Here is a 19520-nt window from a genome sequence, read left to right as displayed (position 1 = left end):
TGAGTCACCTCTGTCACCTTGTGTACAGACATAAAACTTCAATGTACACACACGCATCATATGTACATAAAATTGGTGACTGCGTAATTCATTTTCGTGTATAAGAATATGCATTATATAGAAAGTGGGAGAAATTTTAATGCTTTTGATTTGCATCTTCGAATATCTATGGTCATTAGGAAAAATTTAAATAGAAATAAAGAACAAAAATGAAAAAGAAAACATTAGGCGTACAGTAAAACAGTAAAAACAATGTTAAACCACCGAGTTACGTGGCAGAGACTGAATGAGTGCAATTCAGACTAAACGAGTTGAATTTCGTCAAAAATGCCCCTTTACTATTCACTCTCTATCAATCTGTTTCATCGTTCCCCTCCTGTTCCACATTCTTAACTTATTCCTACCCTATTCCATCGTTCCTCTCCTATTCCACCATTCCTGCCCCGTTCCATCGTTTCCATCCAGTTCCGTATTCCTAATCCATTCCATCGTTTCTCGCCTGTTTCACGTTCCTACCTCGTTCCATCGTTTCGTTCCAGTTCCGTATTCCTATCCTATTCTATCATTCCTGTCCTTTTCCACCATTCCTACCGACCCGCGCAAACTTGAATTTCAATAATAGTTTTGTTCTAAAATTCATCAGAACTTGGTTCAGTTACCGATTCTAGACGCTCTGTATCCTAATTGTTTGGTTCCGAGGATTTTCCGAATTGTATTATGTACGCTTTGTGCTCCTGAAAAATTCTTTTGAAAGCGTGGTAAAAATGATCGAACGACGAAAGAATATGAAATATGGCCTAACCCCAGAGTGATTCTCGTGTTGCGGTGATGGGCGGCTGGATTCGGAGATAAAAAGAAGAATTATTGTATGTTTCCGATGTGATTTCAGGTGCGCAGTATGAGACCAGCGCGGGGCGCCGCGTCGTACCAAATAAACAGAGCTACGATTACGACTTCCCATCGCGGCATCTCCCACAGAGGGTCGACAGATACAGGGGTGGTCCAAATATTCAGAGAAGAATGACTCAGAGAGAGGATGTTTTAAAATTTGAGCAGGGCCGTATCAAGGCCCTGCAAGAAGAAAGACTTCACATTCAGAAAAAAACTTTCACAAAATGGATCAACTCCTTTTTGCTCAAGGCGAGTATTTATTATTTTCTGACGGGGGTGTGTCGTTCTCGGGTTCCTTGTGCTTCATTTTAGAAAATTCAATGTCATTCTGCCTGTTGGAAAAAAGGATTTATGTACGATTTCTTTGAAATTGTAATCTCAGTTTCGGGATATTTTTATCACCACGAGTAAATAAAACGGGATCATCGTGATGAGATAAATTTTTATTTATAAATGTGAGAAATACAAGAAAGAGAGAAAAAATAAAACAGTAAAGTACAACCGCGATTGTTAGTTTTATGTAAATATCGTCTTTTTCTATCAGTATTAGCAGGAAAATGATTTTGCGAATCTCATGTTTACAAGCCCAAGTGTGTAATAGACGAGTGTGAATTTACGAAGGTGTTTCCGCTGCAGGCGCGGATGGAAGTCGAGGATTTATTCACCGATCTGGCGGACGGAAAGAAGCTTTTGAAGCTGCTTGAAATAATTTCAGGGGAGAGACTAGCTAAACCAAACAACGGCCGGATGCGGGTTCACAAAATCGAAAATGTCAACAAATCTCTGGCGTTTCTTCACACGAAGGTACGAAAACATTACACCTATATCGCTGTTTTCTCTCCTTCTCTCTCTTTCAGTTTTATCCGAACATATTAATATATTACATTTGTTCACATCATTTACGTCTGTATTACAGACGCAAAAAGTTTCGCAAACAATTTGAAAAAAAAAAAAAAGAAAACAAAAAACGAACCACCGAAATTAATTCATCACGTTTAAAACACAAAAACCAGTTTTTCGTTTTTATTTCGATCTCAGGCACATTAAAAAATACACCTGCTGCCGTCATATTATCGACAACAAATTTAAAAGGTCTCGCGATAATTTGAGCCTGATTTTCCGAAGTGATAGGAGACTTGTTTGCCGAACATTATCGGCAATTTTGCAAGTAATTGTATCTTGTTTGTCGCCTTGAAATATTATCTTGTCCGTGTTATCATTTTTTTTTTTTGTTTTTATCCACTTCGAATCGTTCGCTGCATGTAATATATGATTCCTAAAATTTCTTCTGAAACAAACTGACCAACAATAAGATTGCAACACGGGTATGCACAAGCAATGTGATTACTGTTTCACATCGACTTTCGAAAATGAATTTCATTTTTAGAAAGGAGCGACTGCAGTTATTAGCCAACGTAAGCTGATTCAATCATTTCGTAGAAAGTAACGATCTGCCAAACAAATTTTACAATGAAAAATATAACAATTATTGTTATCATTTTCTCGTCGAAATTTCCTCGAAAATTTTTACTTTCAGTAATCTTTCTATAATGTAAAACCGAAATTCACGTATATCAAATTTCTCAATTCCTTGACTGCAGTTAAATTTGAATCACCCTCTATTTTCGCATGTATAATAAATGTATTATACATATAGATCGTTGGTGCGCGACGGATGATTTCATGCTCAGACATTCCGCAATATCCGCTCCTATTTAAAATTAAATTATGCATTCGGAAACTGATATTACACGTAACATACCTCGTACAATAAATTGTGTCTATGATATCCGTTCTCATATTTTTCTCTACGTTGGTTACCCAATTATCTTAAATCAATTGTAATTTAACTTTTTCTTACAATTTACATTTATCTAATTTCTTGAAAGTTTAAATTCCTTCGAATCTATTAACAAGAATCTCAATAAATAAATTTGAAAAAAAAACAAATAAAAAGAAAACACGCTAATTCAGGCACACATTTTTGGTATAGCATGACTCGTTAATTGATTTAGAGATTTGAGCTTTTTTAACGTGATTACTAACTCTGTGCATTTATTCCCGGTTTTTTTTTTGAAAATGCCCAATAATAATATATTTCAGGATGAAAACTGTTCAGAACTAACGTGTAACATTCAACTGCCTTGATAGTTCTTGCTTCATACTACAAATTGTTTAATATTATATCTATATCGTATCTTTCTGAGTAAAGATGGATAAGATAAAATTATCGATTAAATGTTCTCCGGTTTGACCAATGAGAATTTAATAAATCGTCACATTCTATACGGTATCGAACGATGTAAATAGTGGCGTGGCAAATGTTGACTTGTGGAATTTTTGGTAATTTAATGCTGCGACGAATCTCTATGTTTTTCAGTGACTTCAATCGATAGATTAATATAAGGCCCAAATAATGTGACGACATGGTGTTACGTGAAATGCTCTAAATTGAGGTGTCATAATTGCGAGAATACATTTTTCGAAAGTCTCGATGAGAGCTACAAATTCGTTTCGTGACTTTTATTCCGTTACGTGTATCAACTTTGATGTCTCGGGCCCGTATCGAGATATTCGCAAATAATTTGGAAAATAATTAGTTATTTCGCTCCAGTTAAAGTAACAAAAAATCATGTTTAGATACAAAGGAGATATGAAAAATGAATTCTTATCAGTTATTGATTTCAAATCTGTTTCTTAATTTTTCCGTTGTCCAGTTTTTTTTTTTTTTTTTACCGAATCGTACACGTGATACGTCTTGAACGTTTTCTTCAGCATCTACAGTGACTCATAATAGCGTTTTCGATTGGCTGCACTGAGTGCGATTTCCCCAGTTTTCAACCAACAGCCACGGCGAAATCCTAGGGAACATGTACTCAGTGCAGCCAGTTGAAGACGCTATAAGATGGAAAAAACCTAGATATGCTAGGGCCTTTTTACAAACACTTGCTGTATAATTTTAATGATCACGATATTAGTTTACGACTTGCATTGAATATATTATACATAAAATAGTAAGCTACTTAATAGCGATTCCGCAGCGTGTACTGAAAACGGCGCACCAGTTGGAAGGTTAATGCATTGAATCGCAACGCATGCAGTTATAGGAATTGGGACGCTCAACCAGAACGCGAGGATATACATGCAATGTGTGCACGTGTTACATAGCTGTGCCCGCTCGAATCATGCGAATCAGTCAACCGTGATGTACTTGGTAAATAATGCGAACCAAACTTACGCTTCTCTATCAAACTGTATATGCCGGTATACCTATGGTGTATTCCGTGCCAAATAAACTAATTCTTATCATCACTATTTTTGATATTGTTGAACCGTTGTCAAGTAAATCTTAGCATTTTCAAAAACTTGAATTTATTTGAAATTATTCTTTTTTCATCCCAAACACTTTGAGGTCACAAACTTTGAAGTTCAATTCTTATCGACTTTTGAATTTTGGACTGAGATTGGTTTCGATCTTGATGAGCAACTATCGTCTTTGAAATGGGAACAAAAAAGTTCCATAAAATTTTAAATATTCAAACAGTGAAGTTGATTTTTTGAAATTTTTTCAAAATTTTGAAGAGGTATACTTTAAACTAGATTCTAATCGTTGAGAATTACGTCAGTGTTATAGAAAAAAAATACCAACTGAATCTATCAGCAAATTGACTGTACAATAATTTAAACATAGAGAATATAATTGTTAGGAATTTGGTAACCTTTTTTCACTAAGATGGTAATTTTTTTATTTTTATATAAAATTTTTTGTAATTGTGACAAGAAAAGTGAAAAAATTATTTCACCTTCCACGGAATTTTATCGTGTTTTCCATGAAATATGAGTGAGAAAATGTTTAGAAAGTTTTTTCAAAATTCGTAATACGCTAAAGGTAGATTCTTAGGAAATTCCATTACTTACAATGCTTAAAAAAAGAAAGAAAAACAATCTTACCATCATCGGGTTAATTGAGAAAGATCAGAGAAAAGTGAAATTTTTGATAATTTTTCGAGGTCTTTAAACACGGTGAAATTTGAGAAGATTAGTATATATGTAACTTGGAAGTGACTGCTGTAAAAGAAACAGTAATAAAAAATATATTGAGCGTTTCAGAGATGCTATTATTACCGAAAAAAAACTTCAATGAAATCAAAAACGATGAGGGTTAAAACTGGTTGATTTGGCGTGGAATGCGACTTATATACCTATGTCCTCCTCACCTTGCAGTTTACAGTTATACCTGATCTGCCTCGTCCGTGAAGAACAACGCCAGATGTACGGCTTTGAGCTTAGGGACCGCGAAGAGCTAAAATGGCGACGGCCACTTTTATCCATTTACATATTTTTTTTCGCTTTCTTCGATTATCTGTTTACTAGTCAACGAGATTTGCAGCTGCGTACACATACCGGGTCCTAAATGACGTGATGCCCCTATTATTTCGTCAAAAGAGTGTTGGCACGTAGGTACTGTAATGTTCATTAATGCCTTGGGCTTCCGGCTAATTTGTTTTCTGTCTAAAACAAAATGTGAGTTCGATTCTATACGAATTATGTGACAATGACTCCCAATCTCTCACGTTGGCTGCATCGCCAGTCATTGTCACATAATTCACATAGAATCGAGCTCGCATTTTGTTTCGGACTGAGAACAAGTTAGACGGAAGCCCAAGGCATTAACGAACGTTGCTGTACAATATGAAGAGACTAGCAGCTTCTTACGGCTCTGGCCATGAACATTATCAAATGCTTCTTGTCGCAAAACTATTTGGCATAGCCGTATATGCTCTCGCGGACTTTTTTTTTTTTTTTGTAGAGCTCATCGATACCTTGAAAACTCTCGGGCATAACTTTCCTCTATCTGTAAGAGTTTAGTCACCGTTCGCATAAATGTGTGATCCCGTTCCGACTTGGCCTACAAATATCGTAATATCTCCTAAACTGTTTTGGTTGTAATGAAATATAACCTAGAACCTGACCCGGGATGATATTATGTAATTTCATTCTTCACATTTCTCACTATACAAGTATTTTGATTGCTTTGCAAAGTTTAGTCAACCAATCAGAAAAGTGAAATTACATAATCGACTCCCAGATATCGTAGCTATTCACAAAAAAAGAAAGTAACCAAAATTGGTTCTGTCTTTCTGAAGTTATAAACGAACATACAGACGGACAGAGAGACTGTGAGTTTTATATACCGAGAGGTTCTCTGGAAAGAATCTCCCTGCCATCTAGTTTATATGCGTAGCCAACTTCGTAAAAATGTTACTAGCATGGTAGGCAAAGTGGCCAACCTTGCTTAAGTGCGTTCCGAAATTAGCTAACAGCGCTAAAAAATCCCTAGGATAGAGGCCGAGTTAGTTGCGAACTCGGAAGCGCCCAAAAGATAAAAGATTGTTGACAGCATTTGGAGCTAATATCGGAACGCACTCTTAATAGATGAGAGGTTATGGTTAACTGTCAACCGGTCGATTCTAGGGAATTCCTTACTGTCGAAGTTTACTTCAGACTGCGAGCACAGATGTCAGTCAATCAAAATTGAGCAAGTTAAATCACGTACGCTACGAATGGGTCTTTTCAAAAAAACCTCCCGGTACGTAGAGAAAGAAGGGAGGAAAAAATGGAGAAGATTGTAGAGGCGTGACTGCGGATTTTACAATTAATAATTTACGTCACTGTAACGAATTTGTAAATTTCCAACCTGATTTCATCATCATCGATCATTTTGAACAGTGTGGCTTAAGATTTGGAAATTTGAGAATCTATGGATAATACAAATGAAGTATAATACGAATAATACAGCAATAAAGAATGAGAAATACCCGACGGCTGTACGCATTTCACGTGAAAGAAAAACCCGTCTTGGGTTGCGGTTTTATTTGCACTTAAAACGGAAATTATGAAAGGCGTCCAAGTGCCTGACATGGTTTCCGTCGTATGTATATTTGCGTTTAGTAACTTCCGAGATTTCACGTTACATTATATAGCCATTTCAGGGGAAGTATAAAACGTAAGGCGTTGGGAAAATAAAATAAAATAATAAAAAAAAAAAAAAAAAAAAAAAAAAAAAACGAGTACACACTGCTTCTGCAACAATTTTCTGCGCAATACAATGTTATAGTCTTTTTACACGTTATTATTTCTACGCAGTACTTTTATGTAGGGCATTTCATGCTAATGTATACATATAAGAATCGATTATTTCTGCAAGTAACAGGCATTTTGAATAGTTGAGAAATTTTCGTATACAGTTGGAACAGTTGAGAAATTTTCATAATAACTTTATTTTGAATCGGGTATAACCACGGTATTCATATACCTAAATATAGCAACAAATTTTTGCAATTCCTGATCGTTCTCCATGCGATTGTGCAACCGTTTTCGTAACTGGGAGAAGTTATTCCACACCGTTGGTTACGCCAGGTTTTGTTTTTTTTTTTTTTTTTTTTTTGTTCATAGAATGCCCCATATATGAACACGCGTTTTACGCCGACGCACGGCTTCAGAGAAAAAGTGAAATCTCCTAATACGTATTAATTGAGGTATGACAATTATGAATGAATTCATTAAATTTATTATATATATTTATGTGTGTATTTTTCGTATTTTCAATCAATATCAATACAATAATATATTCCGACGGATTCCTAGGGAATTCATTTCTTCATTTACACATATTTGTTTATATCTACAAGAATGTTTACAAGATATTTTATGTAGCTTATTAGCATCACTATATTATAGCTTGCAGCAAATCAAACGTGTACGTCTATAATCTCTTGGTGTAAAAAAAATTTATTTTTTTGCCACCAATTTTTTTCTCTTCAAGATACGTCGAATCGTTTCTATGGTAATTACTGTTCAGCTATTCACCGATCAGACACACTAACGACTAATCAATTGAGTTAGATGTGTATTATAATTAGGAGGCAATACTCACTTTATACCCAATGTCGAATGACCATTGGAATTGTGATTTTGATGCAAAGATAATATAGTTGAATAAAAATTTGCAAATATCTGTGTCGCGGGATGAGGGTTTTATTGTTCGATCGTCGAGGTGTGCGAGGTGAAGGTCGCGTGACGCGGATGCACGGTGACCAAGAAAGGAATGGTTGCGCGTACCCAGGAAAGAAGTCTCACGAATGAATAATTAACGGTAAAGAAGTGACTAGTGCCACTCCATCCGGCACTCTGAAATATCTACGAATATAGGTGTGATTTAAGACGGATGGATAGTTTGATGCGTGCAGAGACAAAATAAAAAGTAAAAGAAAAAATTAAAAACCTGATTCGGAAATTTGTACCATCTATAATATGAGGCTCGACCAGGTTTTCGTATCAACGTTCGTTAATGTCGTTGAAACTATTTTAGGCAACGCGCACAAAACGAAAAAAAGTTTTGTGGATTTACCTGTAAATATCGCGGAAGTAACGTTTCTTTCATTGAAATGAAATATGGTTTCACCGGATAACCCAAATTATTATTGCTCTGAATATTTTATTGTTGAAACGAATGACAATTCTTCGAATCACAACAATGTTTCTTTCAGAATACTCGACCGACATACATGACTACAAAATTCGAGAAATCTGTTTATGATCTCTGTGTAACGGCTTTTTTAAAATCCCTAATTGAAACAATTTTTGAACAATAAGTATTCAAAACTTTTTATCGTAGTTACACCTATTTAAAAATAGTTCGCGTGATTAGGTATTTTTTTTTGTTCATTCTTTTTCAGCGCTTTAAAGGGTTTTGTCTTGACATAAAAAATAAATTTTCCAAATGATTTGAGATGATTTTGAAAATATTGACAAATTATATTAAACAAAAGACGGAATTGATTTCTAACAAAAATTTTCTGGTAATACAATAAAAAATAAAAAAGCAAATGGTAATTTCACCTTGCGAATTTAAGATAGATTTTGTTCCAGAGTCAAAAAAATTTTGGAAGAAAAATTTCACACATTTAATTGTAAATCCAGCATTTTATAAACGAGAGTATGAAAAATAGCTTCACCATACAGGATCAATTTTAAATCGATCAAAACTAAAAATGCCAGTTTTTAAGAACATATAGAGTTGGAACCATTTAAAAAACGGTTCAACGTTCACAATTCAAAAACGGTTGCATAAAAGGAAACATAATTTAAGGTCTTAGAGGTGCTATTATTGTCTGAAAAAATTTTAATTAAATTAAAAACGGTCAGGATAAAATCTAACCAAATTTGTGTGGAATGCCTCATATAATGACTGCGTGATGCAGTAATTCCAGTCTGCCAACTCAGAAGTAAAAAACATGCTCATTCACCTAGTTCAAGAGGAAGAGCATGAGTTCATCGCTTTATCTGATTGAAAAAGGGGAAATACAGATCGGTCTACCGTATGATAATTACGATGCAATTATTTTCTGAAAATTGTAAATTTTTCACAGTACACGACAGATTTCAATTAAACACATAATATTTCGAAAAAGAAGTGTCGTTGAACGTAAAAAATAATCACCCTGCTACAGAGATATTTCAATTTGCAAAAACCGCAACTTTACACTTTGTAAAAATTTCATACTAATTTAAATATATTCGAACACGCATGATAGACGCTCTTTTTGTGACAAGTGACTAAAAAATGATGATTAATATCTCAGAATGCTTAAACTTGAACTTATTCGTATACATATTACTTTAATTTCTTTCAAAGTGTACAAAAAGTTTAGTTTTCACGGACATAAACAGTAATTATCTTCTTCATTTGTCGAAGTTGATCTTATGCCAGTGGTCCTTGGAATGATCAGAGAAAGTGAATTTCGAAGAAAAAAGGTGCAATCCAATCTTCCACCGTTCTCGATTTCAATGATTCATAACCCGCATACAAATCACTTGTAAAACATCACCACGTGACAAACATGGCGGTTGGACCAACGGAGCCGACACATTTTGGTCATTCGGCCTCTCTGCGAGACGATGAGACGGAGAGGAAACGTAGGCGCCGCGTTCTTCACAGATTTCACCTTGATTTATGCAAGAGATACAAAGATGTATAGTTAAACAGTAACTCTATACACATGTATTTCGTATTTCATTATTCTACGAGCCTCTACAGAGTCGCCATCTTCAGGGATTAGTTATGCATACAGAGTCTCTTTCTTCCTTATCAGGTAATTCATGCCTGTATCGAAAGTTCTTCTTGGGTTACGTTCCGAAATTAACTAGCATCGCTAAAAACTCCTTAGGATAAAGGCAGAGTTATTCGCAAACTCGGCAGCGCAAAAGAGATAAAATATTGTTGACAACACTGGAAGCTAATATCAGAACGCACCCTTGATAGGACCTGCTTGTAGCGCGCGCGATTCAAATTGCTTAATTTTGATTGGCTGACGTCTGTGCTCGCAGCCTGAAGCAAACCTTTACTGACAAGACAAAATTTCCTAGAATCAACTGGTTGATAAGTGACAGTCTACCACCAGAGACTTTACTAGTCTCTGCTACCACAACCTCTCGCTTATAAAAAGGGTCGGCTCAAGGCGCCTCCGCGATCCACTTCGTATCGGTCAGTCTGCTTACCATGCTAGTAACAATCTTACGAAGTTGGCTATCTTGATAAACTAGCTAATTTGCAATTGTCGAGAAAGTCCTTTCAGGAGAATCTCTCCGTCTATCGATACGAGAATTCTCTTTGTTAACGTATAATTGCAGATGGTAGAAAAATGGTCTCTTTTCGGTCTACGCAATACAGTCGGAAAGTTGGTCTTGAGTAAGTTGGACATTTTTTAAGGTCGCAACTGATTGTTTGGATTATGAAAAAATGTCGAACCATTCTTATTTTGTTAACTGGACCGATGAAGTTCGCTTTGTTGAATTACCTTGAAAATGGTTGGAGCAAGCTAGATCAAAGTTAGCCCGTTATGGTTTCGAATCATTTACTTCAAACCTGAATAGATTTTGAACAAAATCGGTTTAGCCGTCTCGTGAGTTCTTGTGAAAATATGTATAGTTTTGTCGAACATTCTTATTTTCGCAAATAACGGAAATAGCTAAATTTTTTACCCACCCGGATAAGGAATATTTCAATTTTTTCTACAGTAAGAGTAGGGAATCAACAAACAAAAACGAAAGCTTTGGCTCATCAACTCACCCCGCTTTCCCGTGAATGAACGCAGTTGTCCTGGATTCAAACTAAACCGTTGAGAGTACAAACAGAACAATTCTGTACAGCCCGGAGTGTAAAAAAATTTCACGAGACATTTTTTCACTAATTTCAGTGCAATCAGAACGCTATGCAAGTATAACGAATAACTGCTGAAAAATAATTCAGTTAAACACAAAATATTGAGAGTGCGTGTGTTTAGCTATAATGTAATATGTGTATAATCTGCAATATGTATATGCAGTGTGCAATGTTTTGCGAGAGGTGAAAGGCAGGTATGTAAATAAAAGGAGACCGTGAGATAGAGTTTCAACAGCGTCGCGTATCGGGCGTCAAATACTTGCCTAAATCTCTTTACTTCCGAATGTTATATGTAAACTACAGAATGTGGAAAAGCATTAGTGTGTACACTGTCAATACGCCAGGGCGTTAACCCTGACAGTAAAGCGTTGGAAATTCTGAAATAATGTAATCAAGGCAAAAAGTAGAATGATCAAACAACTGACGGCTAGAGACGGTATTGAACTTTCAAAGATGTGAAAACCTTTTTCATAGAATTTCAAACTATGAGATTTAACGAAAATACGGAAGTTCAAGTATCGGAATATAAACTTCAGCTAATCAAATTTCGATATTTCTCTGTATTTTGATATTTATTCTGATAGTTCTATATTTTTTCTCTTCAGCCAAAATTCACGACAGCAGAAATATATTTCTGTACTTTTCTAAATTTTTACAATTATGCTGACGATTCTGAGTTTTGGTTTCCTACGAATTAGATTTTTATTTTTATCCGAAGTATAGAATCGTTAAAATTCCTATATTTCGACTTTCCATATTTTTACTTATTTCAACATTTATTCTGACGATTCTACATTTTGGTTTTACGAATTTTAACTTTTATCAAACATATGTAGCTATCAAATCGAACAAACAGAAATATCGAAAAATGCAAAAATTCTGACAACTCTGTAAATTGGCTCTCTATATATTTTGACTTACATGCGTTTTGAATTTCCTACATTCAGACCTTCTAAATTTTAAAGTTGGTTAAATCAGATTTATGGTTATTCAAAAATTCTACATATCCTGCGGTGTGGTCATTTCACTTTTCGACCACACCCAATAAATTGATCAAGATTCAGTTTCGTGATCGGAAATATTCGACTGTCTGATCACAGCTATCACTATTTGAACATCGTTCACGTTCTTATCAGGATTTATCGGCTTAAAGTCTAGGCACGAAGACATATCCAAACAAGCAGATGATACTCCTCAGACCTCCTACTGAGTAAACCTTTAACTTTATGAGATTCTACGAGCACGTCAAGACAGGAATGTTTTATGCTAGAATGTGATATTGGGATTTATTCTTAAAGAATTTCAATCTTTTTCATTACATATGGAGTATTGTTTTTTAATCGGGTAAGGTCTCAAAGTGGGATTTTGTATTCGCCTTTTTAATATCAGTTTTTGGTCTATTCTGTCTATTCAAAGCAGCATTCAAGATTTTTTTAAACATTCATCTCCATTTGTTCTTCAGTTATGAATTTTCGAAATATACCACTTCAAAGTTTTGAAATGAACATAACTCGAAAGCAAACGAATAGATGAATTGCTGGAAATAGATAGATTTCATGAAATGAATCTCGAATACGAGGAACGTGAAGATATATTTTTTTGAGAGACACTCGACAAAAATCTAAGATTCAATTGAACAGAAATGTTGAAAATCTTTGAAATCTCAAGACAAAAAAATTATTTCATTAATTCAATTCATATCGCAGTTATAAAATGGTGAGAGAAAAAAATGAACATTAATTTCAGTAACGTTAAAAATAAATGGTCGGTGAATTTCGAATTTCACTTTTTACAGTCACCTTACTACAATTACTGAAAATACACACACTTGCAGAACTATACGGATTTGATGATGCAGAAAAAAAATGTTTCGGTAAATTATAGGTAACAAAAAAATATGAAACAATTGTAGAACACCCTTCATTGCCCGGCAAACAAAATTCAAATTTTGGGAGACAAGAAGAGAAGGTTGCACGTCTTCCATGTGAAAGCCGTAGTTGTGCAGGAGCGACCGGTGCATCGAATCGGAATACCCACATGCCTATACCTACCTTTAAACTAAAGTAAAGGAATGCAACCCCCCGTAATTAGGAAAGAATCCGTTTGAATTCTCCGAAGCCTCGAATCTTCGGTTCCCGAAGGCATTAAAGGTACCTACCTCAGTCACTTAAGAGCGCTTCGCTTCGGTTGCAGAGTTACCATTTTCTTTTTACCTTCTTTTACAATTTTTAATGAAAGCGGGACTACCTCTAATGATTTTTCCCTTGGGATATTAAATACGAGTGTAATTAATTGCGCGTATATGGGGGCATTGTTTAAAAACTGGGCATGCACTTTTCGCAAAGTGTGTTCCAAAATTTTAATATTATGAATTCATACAGATTTTTATACAACGCACCGTTTTGGAAGATTACTTTACTGAAACTGATCGGTATAAGGTTTCAGGTTTCGGATCTGTCAGGGAATCAATTATTCGTGTTTTTAATCACAATACTTGGGTGGTTTTTATCAAACAGTTTTTACACAATTGTTTTTTGTCAATTTACGTACTTTCAATTTGCTTCATAGAGTAATTTTATCAAATTTAAATTTTTTGGATTAGCTACTCGCAATTGATTGAAGAGAAAAAGAATTAAACACATGCATAATCACATGAAGAATCTCACTCGGAATGCCTTACACACATCGCATAACTGTATTTATTTACAGTGATTCAAATTTTTATTTTTATAATTTCTGTTTTATTAGGTCGTATTGCGCTTAATTCGTCGTCATTGGTTCTCCGTAAATTATGAAATAGTTTTATGAGACTCTGTGCGTGATACGTGCAACATCCGTGAACTTCGGGTAAGGGTTACGAAGAGAGAGATGCACTCGTTACCGACCGAGCATCGTCGACGGGAATCAGGGCGAGAGCGACGGAGAAATCTACGGCATAGACAAAGAGAGAAAATAAAGCGAGACAAAGGTCAGTGACCGTGATGCGGAGCCTGCAGACCGCGAGTCTCTACACGGTATAATACCGAGAGTTCTTCTTGAAAGGATCTGCTCGTAGCGCGCGTAATTCAAATTGTTTAATTTTGATTGGCTGACATCTTGCTCGCAGCCTGAAGCAAACCTTCGCTAACAAAATCAAATTCCCTAGAACCGACTGCTTGACACGTGACAGTCTACCATAACCTCCCGCTTGTGAAGGGTCGGCTCATGGCGCCACCGCGATCCACTACTCATCGGTCACTCAGCCTACCATGCTGGTAACATTTTTACGAAATTGGCTACGCTTATGAACTAAACGAATTGCAATTGTCGAGTGGGTCATTTCAAGAAAAACTCTCGGTATAAGTCGGAATCGATTTTCTCGCGTGCGTCCCGATGGACCGAAATTTATCTCTTAAGAAAAACATTAGCCCTTCGGATCATCGACTCCGATGAAACTATATTAGGGGTGTTTTTTTGTATCCAAAATTTGAAGCTCCCAATGTGTGTTTCATCTAATAGGCCTTCAACTTCACTCAATTTACAACAGATTAGGTTTTCGGAGATTGGCAGTTATCTATTACTATAATTGCTCTTGAACAATATTGCCGAGAGGAAGTGGTGAAACACAGCAGGCTTAGCGACCAACTGCGGATGCGAAAAATAATGAAACTCTATTATGGGTGCGTTCCGAAATTAGCTCTCAGTGCTGTCAGCCCAGTACTGTCAACAATCTTTTATCTCTTTTGCGATGCCGAGTTCGTGACTATCTCTGTCTCTGGTTTAGGGAGTTTTTAGCACTGCCAGCAAATTTCGGAACGCACTCATGGTCAGCAAGATGGATATATTTTTGTCCGCAAGGCAGGGGAGCCAACTTACTCGAACCGGGTCATGAGATGTCAAACTGTCGCATAGCAAGTACGGCAGATTGGAATCATATTGTCACGTTCACTCGTAGCAGTCATCAGTCATCTAAGCTTAGTTTGCTTACAAGTAGCCTAAAATATTCGCATCACCTACATAACCTCTAAATATCTTTCGCGTTTAACAGCTGAATCTGCATAAAAATATCGCAGAGCTTGCGCATGCGCTGTTATGCGCTCGATCTGCTAAGTTTCACCGCTTCCCCTCGGTACATCTATTCTCGCTCAAACCTACGAGATCCTATCGTTGAAACTTCATCAGAAGATAATAAGACTAATTATTTCAGGCAAAAATACACCATATGTTTCGTTTGTTGAAGCATTTCGCTCGTCCGACTACTTGTAGTATATAATCGGTAATAACACGAGTGAAGAAAGGTCTATTAGATGAAATTGCGACATCATAGGTTCCATCTTTTAGGCCAAGGAGATGACCCTATAACAGAATTAACGATCTAGAGGCCCGATACTCACCTCTTCGGTCCTTTTTCTTTTTTTTGCAACTGGAATAAAAGTTTGACTGTTATTCCGAGACGAGGAAAAATGCATGGTTTTTTGCTAGTATACTTTTCTAACTCTGGTCATGCAGCTTATAAAATATATTTTATTTACATTTGATAACTTGATAACTGAGGATCCATTGTTCAATCACGTTTCATCGAAAGCATTTCGCCGTTTTGGATTGTGAGCCGTTGGTATACTCTGGACAAATTTTCAAAATTCGATATCCAGATTGATGATGAAATATACAGAGATTCCAAACTTCTTTTTTAGGTTGGATCGTCGCTATCTTGTAATCCTGTTTTCCGTCTAACTCTGCTTTCAATCTACAGAAAGTTTTCAGATCTTTCTTGGAGCAAAGATTACCAACACTTAAACTAGCAAAGAAGAACCAGCGCATTTCAATTATGTCCGTCATGACGATGAGACGGTAGCGCTATTCGTTTGTAAGGAGTGTTCAAATTCAAATTTTTTTTTTTTTTGCCGAAGAAGCGCTTTAACCTTTAACTGCCCGAAGCTATGGAACAAAGAGATTTGTTGGATAAACCGGCTCGAGTAAGGCGACCAAAGAAGGACCGTTGTTTTTGTTGGCATGTAAAGAGGAAGAGAATGTCCGAGATAATTTAGAATAGAACAGACTGCAAGGATTAGAAACCGTCGTGCTTCTTGCCTTTATTAGTGCTGCTGGATTGACGTTAGGTGGGTTTAAGGAGAAAAAAAAGAGAAACAAGAGAGCGTCTGGAGACGGTGTATAAAAAATAGACTTATATAGCTAATTCTATGGCTTCTTCTACGGTCTCGCGTCGTGACCGAAGCCTTTAGACAACAACCCGGTTTTAGGCTGAATGAGATTTTTTTCTAAACCGTTTGCTCGGTTGGGTGTTCATCAACATGGCTACATATGGGAAATTCCAAGTGGTTCCACCTACTCACCATTCTCAATTTTATTGTAACTCGGGTATTTGAGAGTACTCTGAAAAAACAGTGTAGGTACAGTAGTTTTCTTCTGTTTTCCAATATTTTTCACCGTTCCGAAATTATAAGCCGTTTGACTTGATACGTCCGTTGGAAAAAATATGAAAAAATTGCTCAACTTTTTGAAAAAGTTTCCAAAAATTTTAAAACCTAACTGGAAGTAGTACATATTCGATGGCTGGAATTTATGAATTAATTACTAACCTTAAAAAAAAAAAAAAAAAATCATGGAAACTTCTAAGAAAACTTGCGCCAAGATTTTTACAAACGAGGAAAGAAACTTCGGTCAAACCCATGGAATTCCCCATACGAAGTGAAATATCCTGTTCTAGCGGGGGAAAACACGTTATTCAAATTCATCGGCAGTCGACCCATATTTCGAATTTATGCTTATCTCTTATCCCCAGATTTTCAACATTCTCCTTCTTTTCTCATCGTCCTCTGTGCTCACGAGCGGGAAGATTACCTGTCTTTACATTATACATACATACATATACGCGTATCTAAGGTACTTACATAAGATTACACGGTGCAGCGCGTTCGTTTTGTTCCTTTCACGCATACCTAGTACATACGTATTGCGGGTAAACCTGTTACTATATAAGGGAAAAAGCCCCTCGAGAAACTCCGGCTAAACTTCACGCTGCAGTTACACCGTTAAGGATGAATCGGTCGGAAAAGGTCGGACCGTCTGTTTCAAAAGTTGGAAAAATAGATGAAAAGCGTTTAAAAATCGCAAGCAATTTCATTCGCACCATCGATGTAACCAATCACGAACGAAACAACGTACTTATAATTGTACGATAGAAGTGATTATGAACAAATTCGAACAACGAGAGTTAAGATAGCATCGATTTGAGAAAATATCTCATAATTACAATGTTCAAGTTGAATTAAATGCTCAATTTTTTTTTTTCCAATTTTAATGTCTTTTAGGATCATTTTAATCCTTGGTTCGATCCCCACAGACTGTCTAAAAAATATCCAACAAATCTTACATTGTGGTATAGTTATAGCGTGATAATGTAATTTTTGACGAACATATGTCGCACAAAGCTATTTTTATCCACTTTCGAGGTAACTACTTGTCAAATATTTTCCACACAATCTCTGGAGATTTCTTTGATGAATGAAGCCCCAACAACATTGAACTCGGCATAAAAACACCAGAGTTTGATAATTTTTCATGTTTTTTTTTAAATTAATAAACGTGTTTCCAAATTATTGATATCTTAGCTTGTGCAATTCAAATTTACGGATATTAACTCTTCCATGTTTACTATCGTTGGCACAAATAACATTACTGCTGATTTTTAACCGGGTTGAATCACTTGCTTGACTAACATAAAACCGATGCGGATACAACGTTGTTTAGGTAGTAAAGAGTATAACTGTTTTACGTTTAGTTTATTGCCGCGAAAAAAAAAAAAATCAAATGTATAGTAGACGCTTTTATTGGACATAAATTTCATTCATGATGAACGTCTACATTTCAAGATTGGTATAGTGTCAAAATTACTTTTTTCTCGCCATTCGTTGACCGCAAGACTCGTCTTTGGTGACATTTGAAAAAAATTTTTCACCTTTTCTTTTCTTTCTTTTCTAGTTTCCAGTAAACGGCACGAATGGCTACCAAACAGTAAAATATACTCAATCAAAGTATAAAGTCATCAATTCTGTTTAATCTTATTTTCCATTGACATCATACGTTTTTCAACAGCTCTGTGCGAACTTTTTTCAAATAATTGCATTTGAAAACTCCGTTTTAACCCATGTTTGACACACTTCTGTAGAATGACATTTATACCCCAGCGACAAAGATCATTGTGAAAATTGAACTATTATATATACTTTAACTTGAAATTTTTTTTTTCGTAGCTTCTTGAAAGGTTAGTTTTTGTAACAAAAAATCTAAACTCCAGATTGCGCAACACACACCTGATTTTTTCTCAAATTTAGATACATTAAATTAACAAAGAAAAGGCGTTGGGTCGTTTGTACCCCGGTATATCAAACATGGGTTAAATAAACAAGAAGCAATGAAATATCAACATTAATATTTTCAACGTTGAATAAAAAATTTTCCATCTCTCTCTTTTACCAACTAATTTCTTATTTTTTTCTCGTCAACCACTTTTCCCGCTTGGTGGAAAAGAATTTGCATATTAGTCACTGTAAATATTCGTTGTTTACTTGTCATGCCTAGGTAACCATTCACATATTACATCTGCCAGCACCGTATAGGTATATTATTGTTATCTCTCTTCTCACAGATCGACATTTTCTCGCGTGCAGACTGTAGTACATGTTATACGTCTATATATAATATATATATATATATATACATATATATATATATAATACGTGTATTGTGTGTATATATGCAGGAATTCCTTAAAGCTTCGTTTGTGTCTAACGAGATTACGCAACACGACACTCCTCGCATGAGTTTCGTTCATTTTATATTTTGTTTTGCTGCATTTTTTTTTTTTTTTCCTTTTTTTCTTCATTATTTATTTATTTTTTCCTATCTTGTCTCTCCCCCTCCGTCGCTTCTCTCTATCTCTGTTTTCACGTACGTGAGCAGAATTTGAGGACACGCGTTAGCAGAACTTCCCGCGGCTTGTTGCTCATACATCTGTTATAAGGAATTGTACGGCACATTATCGTCTACACTTTTTTGTACACTTTACTATTCTTATCTATTCAACCGCTTGTCACGATTATCATTATTATTATTATTATTTCGACGGATAGGACATTTATCCGAAAACCTTGAGCGAAATGGTTTAAAAATTTGGGATATTTATTTATACGTTTTTAATATTTGTCTTTCTCCTGTTTTTTTTTTTTTGTTTTTTGTTTTTTTTTTCAATTCTCATTTTTCTACTCAATCGTTAATTTGATGAAAAAAGCGTTGTCCATACGTGGAGATGTAATCTTAAGAAGAAAAACTAGACACAATTAGGAACAAATTTAAATGTTATATAATACATTTTATGATTATGCAACTATATGAATATTTCAGA

At 35.5% G+C, this 19520-nt stretch overlaps 1 protein-coding gene across 11 annotated transcripts in view; it reads left to right on the top strand.

Annotated features, from left to right (window-relative positions):
- LOC124186422 (spectrin beta chain, non-erythrocytic 1) overlaps positions 1 to 19520 on the top strand; it is a 79490-nt gene that overhangs the window by 23641 nt on the left and 36329 nt on the right. For 8 of the 11 annotated variants that reach the window (XM_046578141.1, XM_046578140.1, XM_046578139.1 and 5 more), the window contains 2 exons: positions 890 to 1140; positions 1513 to 1695. In XM_046578141.1, the coding sequence (XP_046434097.1) occupies positions 1021 to 1140; positions 1513 to 1695 (303 nt within the window). In that variant the 5' untranslated portion in view covers positions 890 to 1020. The remainder of the gene's footprint in view (positions 1 to 889; positions 1141 to 1512; positions 1696 to 19520) is intronic. The other 3 variants (XM_046578134.1, XM_046578137.1, XM_046578132.1) reach the window with 1 other exon arrangement.

Source organism: Neodiprion fabricii, chromosome 7 (assembly GCF_021155785.1).
Source record: "Neodiprion fabricii isolate iyNeoFabr1 chromosome 7, iyNeoFabr1.1, whole genome shotgun sequence".
Taxonomy (NCBI): Eukaryota; Metazoa; Arthropoda; class Insecta; order Hymenoptera; family Diprionidae; genus Neodiprion; species Neodiprion fabricii.
The sequence above is the reverse complement of the archived record's forward strand: the minus strand, read 5'-3'. Positions and strand labels throughout refer to the sequence as shown.